Source organism: Schistocerca americana, chromosome 9 (assembly GCF_021461395.2).
Source record: "Schistocerca americana isolate TAMUIC-IGC-003095 chromosome 9, iqSchAmer2.1, whole genome shotgun sequence".
Taxonomy (NCBI): Eukaryota; Metazoa; Arthropoda; class Insecta; order Orthoptera; family Acrididae; genus Schistocerca; species Schistocerca americana.
The window spans coordinates 162,939,625-162,957,906 of NC_060127.1; the positions used below are offsets into that span (position 1 = coordinate 162,939,625).

The following is an 18,282-nucleotide window of genomic DNA, read 5'->3' on the forward strand; positions in this document are numbered from 1 at the left end:
TCACCCAATTTGGGTGCATAGATCCTGAGAAATCAGTACCCAGAACAACCACCTCTGGCCATAATAACGGCCTTGATACGACTGGGCATTGAGTCAAACAGAGCTTGGATTGTGTGTACAGATACAGCTACCCATGCAGCTTCAACAGGATACCACAGTTCATCAAGAGTAATGACTGGCTTATTGTGACGAGCCAGTTGCTTGGCCACCATTGACCAGACGTTTTCAATTGGTAAGAGATCTGGAGACTTTGCTGGCCAGGGCAGAAGTCGATCATTTTCTGTATCCAGAAAGACCCTTGCAGGACCTACAACATGCGGTCGTGCATTATCCTGCTGAAATGTAGGGTTTCGCAGGCATCGAATGAAGGGTAGAGCCACAGGTCGTAACACATATGAAATGTAACGTCCACTGTTCAAAGTGCCGTCAATGCGAACAAGATGTGACCGAGACGTGTAACCAATGGCACCTCATACCATCACGCCGGGTGATAGGCCAGTATGGCGATGACGAATACACGCTTCTAATGTGCGTTCACCGCGATGCGCCAAACACGGATGCGACGATCATGATGCTGCGAACAGAACCTGGATTCATCCAACAAAATGACGTATTGCCATTCGTGCACCCAGGTTCGTCGTTGAGTACACCATCGCTGGCGATCCTGTCTGTGATGCAGCGTCAGGGATAACCGCAGCCGTGGTCTCCGAGCTGATAGTCCATACTGCTGAAAACGTCGTCGAACTGTTGGTGCAGATGGTTGTTGTCGTGCAAACGTCCCCATCTGTTGACTCAGGGATCGAGACGTGGCTGCACGATCCGTTACAGCCATGCAGATAAGATGCCTGTCATGTCGACATACAAGGCAGTTAGGATCCAGCACGGCGATCCTTATTACCCTCCAGAACCCACAGATTCCATATTCTGCTAACAGTCATTGGATCTCGACCAACGCGAGCAGCAATGTCGCGATACGATAAACCGCCATCGCGATAGGCTACATTCCGACCTTTATCAACGTCGGAAACATGATGGTACGCATTTCTCCTCTTTACAGGAGGCATCACAACAACGTTTCACCAGGCAACGCCGGTCAACCGCTGTTTGTGTATGAGAAATCGGTTGGAGGGTTTCCTCATGTCTGCACGTTGTAGGTGTCCCCACTGGCGCCAAACTTGTGTGAATGCTCTGAAAAGCTAATCATTTGCATATCACTTCATCTTCTTCCTGTCGGTTAAATTTCGCGTCTGTAGCACGTCATCTTCGTGGTGTAGCAATTTTAATGGCCAGTAGTGTATATGTGCTGCATACTGTTAATGACAAGCAGATGACAGTGACTCTGTGGTTGAGCTATGATGGAAGTCCTCAAGGCAATTTCGAGATGGCATATTTGTTTTGTTAGTGCAGCAACATCTCTGTTTCTGCAAACTCAGAAATGTGTATGTCAGTATTGTGATCAGAAAGGAAAGCAGAGCAGGTAACTGATAAGTGACTTCCTTACTTCAGGAACAAAATTCTGCAGTGAGCTAGCTTGTGCACACGACGAGTGCTGAGTCGTGCAACACTCAGTTTTTCTGTTGTTAATGTTAATGAGGCTTGGAGCGGCAGAATGGTTGGTGGGCTTGGATAGTATTCTGGAAGTGTGTGCTGTATCTCAAGACCTTACTGATAGAGTGTGGTGGAAGACAATATCCCTTAGCTTTGATATGTGTACAACGACTTTGCGACTTATCGTTATTTGTGATGGCAATGGTGGTGATGGTGATGATAGTGGTGGTGGTTGTGGTGATGGTGGCAGTATTGGTGGTGGTCGTGCCAGTGAATAGCAACATCTACATGAGCTATCACCCACATAAGATACTGTTATGCTAGACTGCTGTGAGAATGCATGTCATGGGAGAATAACCTCAAGGTTCAGTATGTGTTTCATATTATAAAGAGTTCATTTTCTTGTTGTTGGCGTTGCTGCCAGTGTGTCTGGGTCCAGGTAAACAACAGCCTAAGGTATTGCCTAGCATGTATGGACAGCACTTCGTGCTGCTATTATTGTTGTTCTTGTTTTTATTCTTATTTGTGATGATAATGACAGTGATGGTGTTGGTGATAGTGGTGATGGTGTTGGTGGTGCTGGTGCCAGTAAATAGTAATATTTAGATGAGCTATCATGCACATAAAACTGCTGTGCAAGACTAGTGTGAGAAGGCATCCTAAAGAAGAGATTGCCCCTAAGGTTCCCCATAAGGATCACATTTTAGAGAGTTCACTTTAGTTTTATGTTGATGGCGATGCTGTCAAAGCACTAGGGCCTAGCCAAGTAACAGCCTATCACCTTCGTTTGTGGACTTCACTTCCTGCAGATTCTTTCAATGAAACTCAGTTTGGAATCTACCTTCCCTGAAATTAATTGTATGTGGAACCCTGTAATGTATTTCGTTCAATGAATCTGTTGTGACTTGATTTTTACCAGAAAAGTTACATTGTGTCAAAGTGAAGCAAATTTCTGATTTCACCCAAAGAATTTAGTTGTGGATAATCTTTCTTTGCACCCAAAGTAAGTTCCAAATAGCATTACAATGGACTGACGATTGCAAACTTAGGCGAAACCTCTTCCTCTACTTTGAGCTACAGTTACATGGGCTGCTATGACTGGAACACAGCAAATCTACGTGTGGTTGTGGCAAGTATCTCGCTCTTGAGGTAACTGTTTGGATGAGCAACTATAATTGGTTTCCCAGTTTGGTATCCATGGGTAGGTATCATAATTAAATTTCCCAAAATGCTGTTAACAATTCCACAATGCTGTTGTCAATCTTCAATAATTTATGTTATCTGCATGATAATACCAATCAGACCCTCGTGCATTTCTGCACATCTTCCTTTTTCTTAAACTCTCTCTCATGACGTAAGGGTGACAGCATGGCAGCAGACGGAATCTGTCTACTGAATGACTGGCAGATCCTTCCAGTGCAGAATATTTTGTTAGATTAGTTATAACTTTCTAGACTTGTCACATAATTCGCATCGTTCACTGTTATCACCTTAACACCTAGATTTCACCAAAATTATCGCACACACACACACACATACACACACACACACGCACGCGCACACGCACACGCACACAGGAACACACACCACAGTTCGCGTTACTCCTTTTTGTCCCAGCCAGCTACTTCATAGCTGGAAGATGATGTGACGTTGGCTAGTTGTAAGATGTGTGTAAACAATCATTGACTTTTAACTACCATTTTATACCCATTTATCCATTATATAAAGTTGGTTATTATTGCTTGTTACAGGCAGTCTATACATAAAATTATATGCTGGAAAAATTATACATTTATAGTCGGTGGCAAGCATAAAACGTCATTCGAAATTGTACTGAATGCTTTCTCAGAAAATTATTTTGAACAATTAGTTCATGAGCTTACTCGAAGCGTAAATGGTTGCGAAAGCATACTTGACCTCTTAGCAACAAATAACCATGGACAAATAGCGAGTATCGTGACGAATACAGGGATTAGCGACCACAGGGCAGTAGCTGTTAGGCTGAATACCGTAACTACTACAACCATCAAAAAGAAACACAAGCTATTTAAAAAAAGCTGATCAAAATACTTCTAACACCGTTTTAAGAGACAGTCTGCACTCCTTCCGATCTGATCATGTAAGCGTAGAAAAGTTGAGGAATGATTTCAAAGAGATAGCATCGACAGCAATTGAGAGTTATGTACCACATAAATTAGTAAGTGATGGTACTGATCCCCCATGGTACATAAAACAGGTCACATCTCTGTGGCAGAAGCAGCGAAAAAAGCGTGCCAAATTTATAAGAATGCTAAATTCCCAAGACTGGCAAAGTTTTGCAGAAGTTCGAAATATAGAACGTACTTCAATGTGAGATGCTTTAAATAATTTCCACAACGAAATTGTCTCGAAATGTGGCAGAAAACCCAAAGAGATTCTGGCCATACATAAAGCACACAAAAGGCAAGATGCAACCAGTTCCTCCACTGCATGATAACAACTGTGAAGTCACTGATGACAGTGCCACTAAAGCAGAGTTATTAAACACGATTTCCTTCACCAAAGAAGATGAAGTAAATATTCCTGAATTCCAGTCAAGAACAACTGCCAAGATGAGAAACATAGAAATAGATATCCTCGACGTTGCAAAGCAGCTTAAATCACTTAATAAAGGCAAGGGTTCCAGTCCAGATTGTATATAAGTCACATTCCTCTCAGAGTATGCTGATACAATAGCTCCATATTTAGCAATTATATACAACCGCTCACTCACACAAAGATCCGCACTGGAAAATTGCTGAAGTCACATTAATACCCAAAAAGGGAAGTAGGAGTAATCTGTTGAATTAAAGGCCCATATCACTAACGTCTATTTGTAGTAGGGTTTTGGAACATATACTATATTCGAACATTATGAAGTACTAAGAAGAAAACGATTTATTGACACATAGTCAGCACCGATTCAGAACATATCGTTCTTGCGAAACACAACTAGCTCTTTATACTCGTGAAGAAATGAGTGCTATCGATATGGGATGGCAAATTGATTCCATATTTTTGGACTTCCAAGAGACTTTCGACACCATTCCTCACAAGCGTCTTATAACCAAACTGCATGCCTATGGAATATCGCCTCAGCTGTGCGACTGGATTCGTGATTTCCTGTCAAAAAAAAAAAAAAAAAAAAAAAAAAAAAAAAAAAAAAAAAAAAAATGGTTCAAATGGCTCTGAGCACTATGGGACTCAATTGCTGTGGTCATAAGTCCCCTAGAACTTAGAACTACTTAAACCTAACTAACCTAAGGACATCACACACATCCATGCCCGAGGCAGGATTCGAACCTGCGACCGTAGCGGTCGTGCGGTTCCAGACTGTAGCGCCTTTAACCGCTCGGCCACTACGGCCGGCCTCCTGTCAAAAAACAGAAATAATATCCGGTGTTCCCGAAGGAAGTGTTATAGGCCATCTATTGTTCCTAATGTACATTAACGATATAGGAGACAATCTCCGTAGCCGTCTTAAATTGTTTGCAGATGATGCTGTCATTTACCGTCTTATAAAGTTATCAGTTGACCAAAACGAATTGCAAAATGATTTAGATAAGATATCTCTATGGGTCGAAAAGTGGCAGTTGACCCTGAATAAAGAAAAGTGTAAAGTTATTCACATTAATACTAAAAGAAATTCGCTAAATTTCAATTACATGATAAGTCACACAAATATGAAGGCTGTAAATTCAACTAAATACCTAGGGATTACAATTACAAATACCCTAAATTGGAACGATCACATAGATAATGTTGAGGGTATAGCCCACCAAAGACTGCCATTCATTGGCAGAACACTTAGAATGTGCAACAGGTACACTAAAGAGACTGTTTACATCATGTTTGTCCGCCCTACTCCGGAGTGTGGGATCTGCATCAGATGGGACTGGCGGATGACATCGAAAAAGTACAAAGAAGGGCAGCTCGTTTTGTATTATTGCGAAGTAGGGGAGATAGTGACACAGTCATGATATGTGAATTGGAGTGGCAATCATTAAAACAAAGGCGTTTTTCGTTGAGATGGGATCTCATGAAATTTCAATCACGAGTTTTCTCCTCTATTGCAAAAATATTCTGTTGGCACCCACCTGCATAGGGAGGAAAGATCAACATGATAAAAAAAGAGAAACCAGGGCTCGCACAGAAAAATGTAAGTGTTCGTTTTTTCCAGCGCGCCGTTCGAGAGTGGAACGGTAGAGAGACCGCTTGAAGGTGGTTCACTGAACCCTCTGTCAGGCCCTTTCTTGTGAATAGCAGAGTAAGCACGTAGATGTAGATTAATAAATTTATTTTTATGTGTGAATTTCCAAAAGATATAAGAAGATAACTTATTCTGCTTTTACACTTATCAAAAAATAACAGCCACATGTACCTGACCCACATTTAGGGTCTTTAATAGCCCATTAACAATTAGTATAGTGTTGATCAATTTCGTAATTTCTCATATTTTATTATGTAGGGAAGTGCTTCTTTAAATTCATGTATGTTTTGAAGTAAAATATCATCATATGGTCTAAGAAACATGCAATACCATCTTTTAAACTGCTCATTTAATAATGAGGTTAGGACTATTTTGTACAATATCTGCATTTCACTTCATTAAGTTTCCTATTCATATCTACTGCAAAAAAGATCCAAACTGATCAATCCAGCATTTACTTCAAATTTCTTTAAAATCATCAAATTTTGAATCACCACCAACAAACTGATGATTAATGTGATTTAAATTTGTTTTCATTTGGTCTAAAATCATTTAAAAAATTAGATTATTACTTAACAATTGTTTTGGAATTTTTGGATACATATGAACAAAATAAAAACAATTTATTCCTTCATGTTTTACTCTAGTAAAATATTGTGTAACTACATTATGAATTTCAAGAATGACATCATTGAATATTACAGGTGAATTACCTTGGCAATTATATAGTGGTACAATTTCATCACTGGTGTCAATAAAGGTAGTAATCTTAATACTTTTATCTTCAACTTTTTCACACACTTTTGAAAATTCTTAATATTTCGGCTAATCTAAACCTTTCGAATAAACATACATGTCATTCATCTTATTCCAGTTCAACCATCCTGGAGCTAGATTATAATTGTCAATCATTAGTGTTGTTTTCCCACAACCCCTTTGACCTATTATAGTGCCTCAAATAGATTTAGGTAAAAGCTTACCAATGTATAATTTTTGATTTCTTCTCTGGAGTTCTTGTTTTTGATTCCCACATATTTTCGTTTAATTATATAAAATGTTGTTAATATGAGATTAGTCATATATTTCAATTGAGTGGTAAGTCATCTTTCCTCAAAAATGTTGACTATACCTGCATGGGAATGTTCTAATAATGTAGCACTATTTGGAATGTAAACAAAATTTCTAACTCCAAATATTTCACAAGAAAATGATGAATTATATTGTGATGGAGAAATTATAGAAATTCCTGTCCGCCAATGTAGTTTGAAAATCTAGGAAGGGTTTCTGAATACAAAAAAGTGTAATATCCGCATGAACACAGATGAATTTTAAATTTAATTATTATTAAGAGTGATGTTAAATTATACAGGGATACAAAAGATAGTAATGGATGTGTGCTTATATTTAGTAACCAAACTATTCAAGCCATAAAAAACTGTTCCTAATGATGTTCCTAAAATTATTCCATTCGAATTAATCAATATAAATTTTAATCTAGCTGATGGAGTTTTTGTAAAAAAAAATTGTTCATCTGCATCAAGAGACTAATATTATGCTTCATTGAAGCCTAATGCTGAATTTTGTGGACCAATAATTCATGAACCACATTATACTGTACATGTTCCTAGTTTTGATACTGCACAGGAATTACAAATAACTATAACTGATGAAAAGGCTAATTTAATGGACCTCAGTGGAGCTTGCATGACTGTTGTTTAAGAAAAGTCCCATTAAAAGTATATTCTTTAACCAGTAATTAACAAAATGGAGAGCTATCATTTCCTCTCACTCCCTTTGAATGAGAAAAGTAATAACACAAATACTCCTGACAAGGATGCTGGGATTAACGTAAATATTGGTGGTACATGGCTACATACTTTCCATACGCAGTTGTACATGAGCTTTAGGACTGTTGAAGCTGATTGATCAGATTACACAACATATGATGGTAATTCCAATAAAAAACTAATTGATAATTATGTGGCAAAGTTATTTGATTTTATAACCATAAAGAAAGGAAATAATATTCTGTCTAGCACAGACCCTCTTCTATTTCCTAATCAGTTTTGTTACATTTAATTTCATTTCTTGGTGATGATATGGAAGGACATATACTTACCATCAGAAAAATGAAGAGTAAGAAAAATGTGGTGCTTTATCTAGTTGGTGTGTTTGGTGGTTTCTTTAGGGATTACAAACAAATATAATGGGAAGCAGTACATACTGTAATTTTCACTTGGTATTCAAGTATTGTAGATGCTATTCTTAGGTGGCCTGATTATAATGAAACTAACTGAAATAAAAGATACATTACCAAATGAAGGGAAAATCATAGCAGAATCTATTCAACTTCGTATACCTATAGCAAAATATGAATCAAATTATCAGCTTGAACAATGAGAAAATATATTGGAAAACCCTAAAAGACCTCTTTTTTTATGAATTTCGAACAGGTGAGGTAGGAAGATTAAGAGGCAAGCAAAATTTCGAGCTAGCTAACACAAGTTTCTCTAATTCAGTGAGTTTGATATGCAATATTTAATTTTTGTCGTGTTTCAGACTGATCGACAAAATAATCAGTTGACTGATTCTTCATTATATGATCACGTTTAACTTTGGAGTATTTATATTAAAATGGAACGAACAAAATATTTCCTCAAGAAATGTGAAATTTGGATCCACCAAAGAATTATCTGAAGGCATATGATGCATTCCCTTTATTTTAACCGAGTTATCCAGTTGAAACGTGATGTAGATGTAAGTCCATTTAATTTCATAACAAACTAATCTATCTATGTAATAAACATGACTATCAGAAAGAATATTGCTCTCACTCAGAAGACTACTATGAAATTATGTGCAATACTCAGCAGTAAATTACCGAACGACACAAACGCCTTCATAACTATCTATGGAAAGAAGTTTCTCACGTTTGATGCAAAACACAGAATATTAACAGTAATTTTTGAAACTGAAGAATTGTGTATTTAAATATATCCAAGTTTATTCATTATTATTTTTCTGAATAGTTCTTCTTATGTACATTAGGATAGCATTTTGAATTTTTAAGATCAGTTAATAATTAGCAGAGAAATAAACAAAAATCGATCTGTTGAACTGCCAGCAATCATGTACAGTGGCTGCGTTCCTGCAAGTCTTCCTGGAATATCACAGAAGGAACATCCAGTTTCTTATAGCCCTATTACATTACCTCGTTCAAACTCAGTGAGGTGTTGATAATGGCGTCTTTGTAGCATTAAGGCATTCTTTACTAACATCAACTCACCACATTAAGCATTGAAGACACTTTCATGTGCCATTCTTATGAGAGTGGTGGGAAATTCTAACATACCACATCTTTCACATGTAGAAACAGCCCAACAACTTTCGTTTGCGACGCACAACTCCCTCCTGTTGTTGCGATTTCTTTTGTCGTCAGTGTATTTGTCCCGTATTGTTCTGTGTTCTTGTCTACAGTCTCGTCTAGCTCTTTTTTGACGATATTCCTTTCTTTAATTCTGGAGTCTTTTAGGTATGCTTTCCTTTGCTTTTACTAATTCTTCGTTCCCTATTCTTAATCCCTCCTGATTATATCTCTTTAATCTTGTTTGCAATACTTCAAAAGCTGCCTTGTGAACATTACCATTTATATTCTTCCATTGTTCTTTAATATCTTCTGTCCTGTGTTGCATTAGCATTTGGCATAGTAGTTGTGTGCTTTTGTATTGTAATAAATGTACTCTGAATGTTGTTTCCTTATTTGTTTAGGTGTTGTTATTCCCTGTTCATCACATTAAAATATAAATTTCAGAATTTACTGAAAAATGATTCAAACAGATCTCATTTCCTTGTGTTAGATACTACAGATGCTTCTTTTCCGTGAAATATTCTGTAGTGAGTGAATGATGATCTTGAGGTGAGCAGGTATAGCTGTGAACATCCTTTTTTAATTCTCAGGTTATCATAAGTGACAAACTATTTTAATTCTTCTCCATTTTTATTAAAATTACTCAAGCTCAATGGTATTCTGCAAGTCTTTCAACTGGACACCTCTCCAGCTGCTTGCATGTCCCGAAACTATTCAAATTACAAAAGTGGTGAAAAGAGACCTACAGTTTAATGTGAAATCTGAATCATACGTCACTCCCAGCGAATACTCACATCGTTGGTAGATGAAGGCTTGGTTAAAACGCAGACTGAAATATTTGTTGTGCCAGTTACATTAGTTAGAGTTTCCCTGCTCTCGCTTTAAAATCTTGAGGTAATATCATTAACTCATTTCTGTGTGCATGTCTGCTTCATTTTGCACAAAAGAATAAAACTCTAACGTTTTCTCTTCCTCTCCTTTTTGTGGTAAGTATTCTAGCACAGAATAGTAAACTTTATTCCCATGTAGGCACTTAGATCTACGTTGTATTTGTGACTGTGTTGATAAGGTTCGACTGGCAAGTTATCGTGGTCTTCAGTTCGGCGGCTGGTTTGATGCATCTCTCCATGCTACTCTACGCTGTGCGATCCTCTTCATCTCTGAATAAGTACTACAGCCTACATCTTTCTAATTCTGATTTCTGTATTCATCACTTGGTCTCCCTCTACGGTTTGTACTCCACACACTTCCCTCCAATACAAAATTGGTCCCTTGATTTGGTCGAGTTGTGCCACAATCTTCACGTCTCTCCAGTTCTGTTCAGGACCTCCTCATATGTTACGTGATTGATCCATCTAATCTTCAACATTCTTCTGTATCACCAGATTTCTAGAGCTTCTGTTCTGTTTTTTGTGTAAACAGTTTATCGCCCATGTTTCACTTCCATACTTCCATGGCTACAGTACTGAGAAATATCTTCAGAAAATATTCCTAAACTTAAGTCGACGTTAATAAACTTTTCTTCTTCAGAAACTTTTTTCTTGTCATCGTTAGTCTACATTTTATATCCTCTATACCTTCGCCTTCACCAGTAATTTTGCTACAAAAATAGCATAACCTACCTACTATTTTAACTGTGTCATTTCATAAATTGATTCCCTCAGCAACTACATTTCATTATCCTTCTTTTGCATTTTTTCATGTTCATCTTATAGCCTCCTTCCAAGTCGTCCATTCCGTTCAACTGCTCTTCCAAATCCTTTGATGTCTCGGACAGAATTATAATGTCATCGATATACTCAGAGCTTTTATTTCTTGATTCCTACTGCAATTTCTTCTTTGCTTTTCTTCACTGCTTGCTCAATGTAGAACTGAATAAGATTGACGATCATCATACGTATTCAGCATGTTACCTATAGAGGAGAAGTACCAGTCTCATTCTACGTTTTTGTGACCATGGTTCCAGTAGATGCCTTATGAATGATGCACTAATATGACTATTTTATGACGAATGACTTTAATGTGCTGTTTTGTAACGATACACGTTTTCCTTTTTGTAGTTAAAATATCGTCAGTAGCAGGGTTTCACTGACTGTTTCATGCTCATTAACGGGAAGTGATATCTGATTTCATGTTTCCCAAGAATATTCCCCTTTGGAACTAGAGCCGTAAATCAAATCTACATCTACATGGGTACTCTGCAAAAGACACACTTAGCGCATGGCAGAGCGTTCATCGAACCACGTTCAAAATAATTCTCTGTTATTCCACTCTCAAACAGCGCACGGAAAAAACGAACACCTATATCTTTCCGTGCGATTTATGATTTCCTTTATTTTATTATGATCTACAAAGTATCATTGCAATCGTAGGAGAAAGTTGGTGACTGAAATTTCGTGAAACGAATCCACCGCAACGAAAAACGTCTTTGTTTTAATCTAACCATCCCAAATCTTGCACCATGTCTCACCCTTATTTCGCGATAATACAAAACGTGGTGCTCTTCGCTGAACTTTCTCGATGCACTCTGTTAATATCTGGTAAGGATCCCACGCCACGCAGCAGTACTCCTACAGTGGTCAGACAAGAGCAGTAGATCTGTTGCGTCTTCCAAGTGTTCTGTCAATAAATCCCAGTCGTTGGTTTGCCTTCCCCACATGTTCTTTCCAATTTAAATTGTTTTCAATTGTAATTCCAAGATATTTAGTCGAATTTACGGCTATTAGCATAGACTAATTTATTGTGTGACAGACGTTTAACGAATTCCTTTTAGCATTAATGTCGATGACCTCACACTTTTCATTATTTAGGGTCAATTTCCAATTTTCGCACCATTCAGATATCTTTTCTAAATCGTGTTGCAATCTGTTTTGGTCTTCTGATGACTTTACTAGACGATAACAAACAGCAGCATCTGCAAACATTCTAAGATGGCTGCTCAGATCGTCTCCAAAATCGTTCATATGGATAAGAAGGTGCTATAACAGTAGCTTGGGGAACACCAGAAATCACTTGTTTTACTCGATGACTTTCCGTCAGTCACTACGAACTGTGACCTCTCTGACAGAAAATCACGAATCCAGTCACATAACTCACATGATATTCCATAAGCACGCAATTTCACTACAAGCTGCTTGTGTGGTACAGTGTCGAAAGCCTTCTGGAAATCTAGAAACGAAACCAATTTGAAATCCCTTGTCAATGGCATTCAACGCTTTGGGTGAATAAAGAGCTAGTTATGTTTGATAAGAACTATGTTTTCCAAATTCCTCTTGACTGTGTGCCAATAGACCGTTGTCTTCACAATATGTGTTCCAAAATCCTGTAACATATCGATGTTAATGATATGGGCCAGTAATTTAGTGGATTACTGCTATTACCTTTCTTGTTGTGATCTGTGCAACTGCCAGTCTTTTGGTACGGATCTTTTGTCGAGGGAGCGGTTGTACACTGAAGCGCCAAAGAAACTGGTATAGGCATGCGCATTCAAATACAGAGATATGTAAACAGTCAGAATACGGTTCTGAGGTCGGCAACGCCTATATAAGACAACGAGTCTCTGGCGCAGTTGTCAGATTGGTTACTACTGCGATAATGGCAGGTTGTCAAGATTTAAGTGAGTCTGAATGTGGTGTTGTAGTCGGTACGCGAGCGGTAAGACACAGCATTTCCAAGGTAGAGAGGAAGCGCGAATTTTCCCGTACGCCCATTCCACGATTGTACCGTGAATATCAGGAATCCGATAAAACATGGAATCTCCGCGATCGCTGCGGCCGGAAAAGGAGCCTGCAAGAACGGGCCCAACGACAACTGAAGAGAATCTTTCAATGTTGGTTGGTTGTTTTGGGGAAGGAGACCAGACAGCGACGTCATCGGTCACATCGGATTAGGGAAGGACAGGGAAGGAAGTCGACCGTGCCCTTTGAAAGGAACCGTCCCGGCATTTGCCTGTAGCGATTTAGGGAAATCACGGAAAACCTAAATCAGGATGGCCGGACGCGGGATTGAACCGTCGTCCTCCCGAATGCGAGTCCAGTGTCTAACCACTGCGCCACCTCGCTCGGTTCTTTCAACGTGTCAGAAGCGCAACCTTGCTGCAAATTGGTGCAGATTTCAGTGCTGGGCCATCAACAAATGTCAGCGTGGGAACCATTCAACGAAACATCATTGATATGGGCCTGCCGAGTCGAAGGCCCACTCCTGTACCATTGATGACTTCACTTCACAAAGCTTTATGCCTTGCTTGGGATCGTCAACATCGATAACGGACTGTTGATGAGTGGAAACATGTCGCCTGGTCGGACGAGTCTCGTTTCAAATTGTACCGAGCGGATGGACGTGTACGGGTATGGAGAAAACCTCATGAATCCATGGAACGTGTATGTCGGCAGGAGGCAGTTCAAGCTGGCGGAGGCTCTGTAATGGTGTGGGGCGTGTGCAGTTGGAGTGATACGGAACCCCTGATGCGTCTAGATACAGACGATACGTCTGTAAGAATCCGATCTGATCACCTGCATCCATTGCGCATTGCGACGGGCAATTCCAGCAGGACAAAAATCGACACCTTACACGTCCATAATTGCTATCGAGTGGCTCCAGGAACACTCGTTCGGAGTTTAAACGCTTCCGCTGGTCACCAAACTCCCCAGACATGAACATTATTGAGCATATCTGGGATGCCTTGCAAGGTGCTGTTCAGAAGAGATCTTCACCACCTCGTACTATCATGGATCTATGGACAGCCCTGCAGGATTCATGGTGTCAATTCTCTCCAGCACCACTTCAGAGATTAGTCCAGTCCATGCCATGTCGTGTTGCGGTACTTCTGCGTGCACGCGGGGGCCCTACACGATATTCGGCGGATGTACCAGTTGCTTTGGCTCTTCAGATTATATGATTGCTGAGTATGGAGCTATTGCATGAACAAGTACAGAAAATGAGAAACCAAATACAGTGACACGTCGAAAATGGCGTACATGAAGGGCAGCTGTGGGGAAGAAGACCGTGACGGGAAGGACTGTTGCCCCTACCCCCAGCCGGCCGCGGTGGCCGAGCGGTTCTAGGCACTTCAGTCCGGAACCGCGTGATTGCTACGGTCGCAGGTTCGAATCCTGCCTCGGGAATGGATGTGTGTGATGTCTTTAGGTTAGTTAGGTCTAAGTAGTTCTAAGTTCTAGGGGACTGATGACCTCAGATGTTAAGTCTCATAGTGCTCAGAGCCATTTGAACCATTTGAACCCTACCCCCATCTCACCCCCACAGGCAGTCTTCTGAATGCTTGCTATAATTTCTTCTGCCGAGCAATCGACCAGAGACTGCCTGCAGGTATTGCGTAGTCGTACCTTTAAAAAAAATCAAAGGAATTTGACGACGTAATCTAGCGACTGACTGTACACTGAGGCGACAGAAGTCGTGGGATACTTCCTAATATCGTGTCGGACCCCATTTTGCCTGGCGTAGTGCATTAAGTCGTGCAATTGATACAAGTCGTGGAAATCCCCTCTAGTAATGTTGAGCAATGATGTTTCAGTTCCTGACCATAACTGCGAAAGCAGAGCATGTGCAAGATTTTGTGCACTGACTGTTAGCAAAGGCGCTCAGACCAGTCCTCTGCTGGCACAGCCCATTAACGCCAGATTTCGCCCCACCGTCCTAACGGATACCTTAGTCGTACGTTCTGCACTGATTTCTGCGGTTATTTCACGCTGCGTTGTTTGTCTGTTAGCACTAATAACTGGACGCAAACGCCGCTGCTCTGGGTCGTTAAGTGAAGCCGGTATTCCTGCCACACTCTTGACGCTGTGGATCTCAGAATATTGGATCCCCTATCCATTTCCGAAATGGTATGTCCCATGCGTCTAGCTCCAACTACCTCTTCCTAGTTCAAAGTCTTTTAATCCTCTTTGTGAGGCCATAACATTTAGAAATGAATCACCTGAGTACAAACAACAACTCCTCCAATTCGCTACCGTTTTATATCTTATGTATAAGATACTACCAGCACTGAAAGACCTGAGTCGAAACAAGGACCCGGGAGGAAACAACATTCCATTAGAACTACTGACAGCCTTGGGAGAGCCAGTCCTGACAAAAATACCCTCAGACTTCAAGAAGAATATAATAATTCCAGTCCCAAAAAAGCAGGTGTTGACAGATGTGAAAATTACCGAACTATCAGTTTAATAAGGCACGGATGCAAAATACTAACGCGAATTCTTTACAGACGAATGGAAAAACTGGTAGAAACTGACCTCGGGGAAAATCAGTTTGGATTCCGTAGAAATGTTGGAACACGTGAGGCAATACTGACCCTACGGCTTATCTTAGAAGCTAGATTAAGAAAAGGTAAACCTACGCTTCTAGCATTTGTAGACTTAGACAAAGCTTTTGACAATGTTGACTGGAATACTCTCTCTCAAATTCTGAAGGTGGCAGGGGTGAAATACAGGAAGCGAAAGGCTATTTACAATTTGTACAGAAACCAGATGGCAGTTATAAGAGTTGAGGGATATGAAAAGGAAGCAGTGGTTGGGAAAGGAATGAGACAGGGTTGTAGCCTCTCCCTGATGTTATTCAATCTGTATATTGAGCAAGCAGTAAAGGAAACAAAAGAAAAATTTGGAGTAGAAAGTATAATCCATGGAGCAGAAATAAAAACTTTGAGGCTCGCCGATGACATTGTAATTCTCTCACAGACAGCAAAAGACTTGAAAGAGCAGTTGAACGGAATGGACAGTGTCTTGAAAGGAGGGTATAAAATGAACATCAACAAAAGCAAAACGAGGATAATGGAATATAGACGAGTTCAAATGGTTCAAATGGCTCTGAGCACTATGGGACTCAACTGCTGAGGTCATTAGTCCCCTAGAACTTAGTAGTAAAATAACTGATGATGGTCAAAGTAGAGAAGATATAAAATGTAGACTGGCAGTGGCAAGGAAAGCCTTTCTGAAGGAGAGAAATTTGTTAACATCGAGTATTGATTTAAGTCTCAGGAAGTTGTTTCTGAAAGTGTTTGTATGGAGTGTAGCCATGTATTGAAGTGAAACATGGACTATAAGTAGTTTGGAGAAGAAGAGAACAGAAGCTTTAGAAATGTGGTGCTACAGAAGAATGCTGAAGATTAGAGGGGTAGATCACATAACTAATGAGGAAGTATTGAATAGGACTGGGGAGAAGTTTGTGGCACAACTTGACTAGAAGAAGGGATCGGTTTGTAGGACGTGATCTGAGGCATCAAGGGATCACCAATTTAGTATTGGAGGGCAGTGTGGAGGGTAAAAATCGTAGAGGGAGACCAAGAGATGAATACACTAAGCACATTCAGAAGGATGTAGGCTGCAATACGTACTGGGAGATGAAGCAGCTTGCACCGGATAGAGTAGCATGGAGACCTGCATCAAACCAGTCTCAGGAATGAAGACCACAACAACAGCAACAAGATACTACCAGCATCTGACATATGTGCTGATCGCTATCCCATGATATTTGTCACCTCAGTCTATGTTTACCATACCTATTGTTAAACATCTGTTTCACTACCAACCCAAAGAATTTTTTCCGCTCAAGTACCGTAGTGATAGGAACAGAACGTAAACCTCACTTCCACAGGAGACGCTGCGCATATTCCCAACGGTCCCGGTGATCTCCCGGGTGGCCTCGGAGGACCTCCGGCTGCCCAGAGGGCGGGTGCTGGTCCCTAAGGGCACCGTGCTGCTGTTGGTGCCCAACCTCACACAACGCCTGCCACAGTTTCACCCAGACCCTCTGAGGTTCGACCCTTCACGCTTCTTGGACGGCCGCAGAGGGGAGGAGCACGCGTGCAGCTACCTGCCGTTCGGGCTGGGCGCACGCAGTTGCGAGGGCACCCAGTACGCCCGCCTCCAGCTCAAGGTCTTCCTGGCGGAAATCCTGCGGCGCTTCCGCTTCCTGCCGCACAGCCGCTGGGAGGACCTGGAAGACACCTCAGTATCCATCAGCCTTCACACCATGGAGCCGATAAGAGTCTCTTGCGTGCCTCTGAACCCATCTGGTACATAAGAACATCTTTACACCATCTGTGACATAATCGCGTGTACAAACAGTGATTTAATACTGTAAAATTCTTTCTTAATCCAGTCTCTGATCACAAATGAATTCTTTAGACAATGACCGGTTTCAGCCGGTAGCGTCCACCTTCAGATCTAAAATATACAGGGTCTTACAAAAAGGTACGGCCAAACTTTCAGGAAACAGTCCTCAGACACAAAGAAAGAATATATGTTATGTGGACATGTGTCCGGAAACGTTTACTTTCCATGTTAGAGCTCATTTTATTACTTCTCTTCAAATCACATTAATCATGGAATGGAAACACACAGCAACAGAACGTACCAGCGTGACTTCAAACACTTTGTTACAGGAAATGTTCAAAATGTCCTCCGTTAGCGAGGATACATGCATCCACACTCCGTCGCATGGAATCCCTGATGTGCTGATGCAGCCCTGGACAATGGCGTATTGTATCACAGCCGTCCACAATACGAGCACGAAGAGTCTCTACATTTGGTACCGAGGTTGCGAAGACAAGAGCTTTCAAGAGGGTTGAGGTCAGGAGAGCGTGGAGGCCATGGAATTGGTCCGCCGGTAACAATCCATCGGTCACCGAATCTGTTGTTGAGAAGCGTACGAACACTTCGACTGAAATGTGCAGGAGCTCCATCATGTATGAACCGCATGTTGTGTTGTACTTGTAAAGGCACATGTTCTAGCAGCACAGGTAGAGTATCCCGTATGAAATCATGATAACGTGCTCCATTGAGCGTAGGTGGAAGAACATGGGGCCCAATCAAGACATCACCAACAATGCCTGCCCAAACGTTCACAGAAAATCTGTGTTGATGACGTGATTGCACAATTGCGTGCAGATCCTCGTCAGCCCACCCATGTTGATTTTGAAAATTTACAATTTGATCACGTTAGAATGAAGTTTCATCCGTAAAGAGAACATTTGCACTGAAATGAGGATTGACACATTGTTGGATGAACCATTCGCAAAAGTGTACCCGTGGAGGCCAATCAGCTGCTGATAGTGCCTGCACACGCTGTACATGGTACGGAAACAATTGGTTCTCCCGTAGCACTCTGCATACAGTGACGT

At 40.7% G+C, this 18,282-nt stretch overlaps 1 protein-coding gene across 1 annotated transcript in view; it reads left to right on the forward strand.

Annotated features, from left to right (window-relative positions):
- The window catches only part of LOC124551266 (cytochrome P450 4C1-like), a 161,854-nt gene extending 144,486 nt beyond the window's left edge, over nucleotides 1-17,368 (forward strand). Inside the window, exon 7 of the mRNA XM_047126265.1 lies at nucleotides 16,755-17,368. Within this exon, the coding sequence (XP_046982221.1) occupies nucleotides 16,755-17,183 (429 nt within the window). The 3' untranslated portion in view covers nucleotides 17,184-17,368. The remainder of the gene's footprint in view (nucleotides 1-16,754) is intronic.
- The last annotated feature ends 914 nt before the right edge of the window (nucleotides 17,369-18,282 follow it).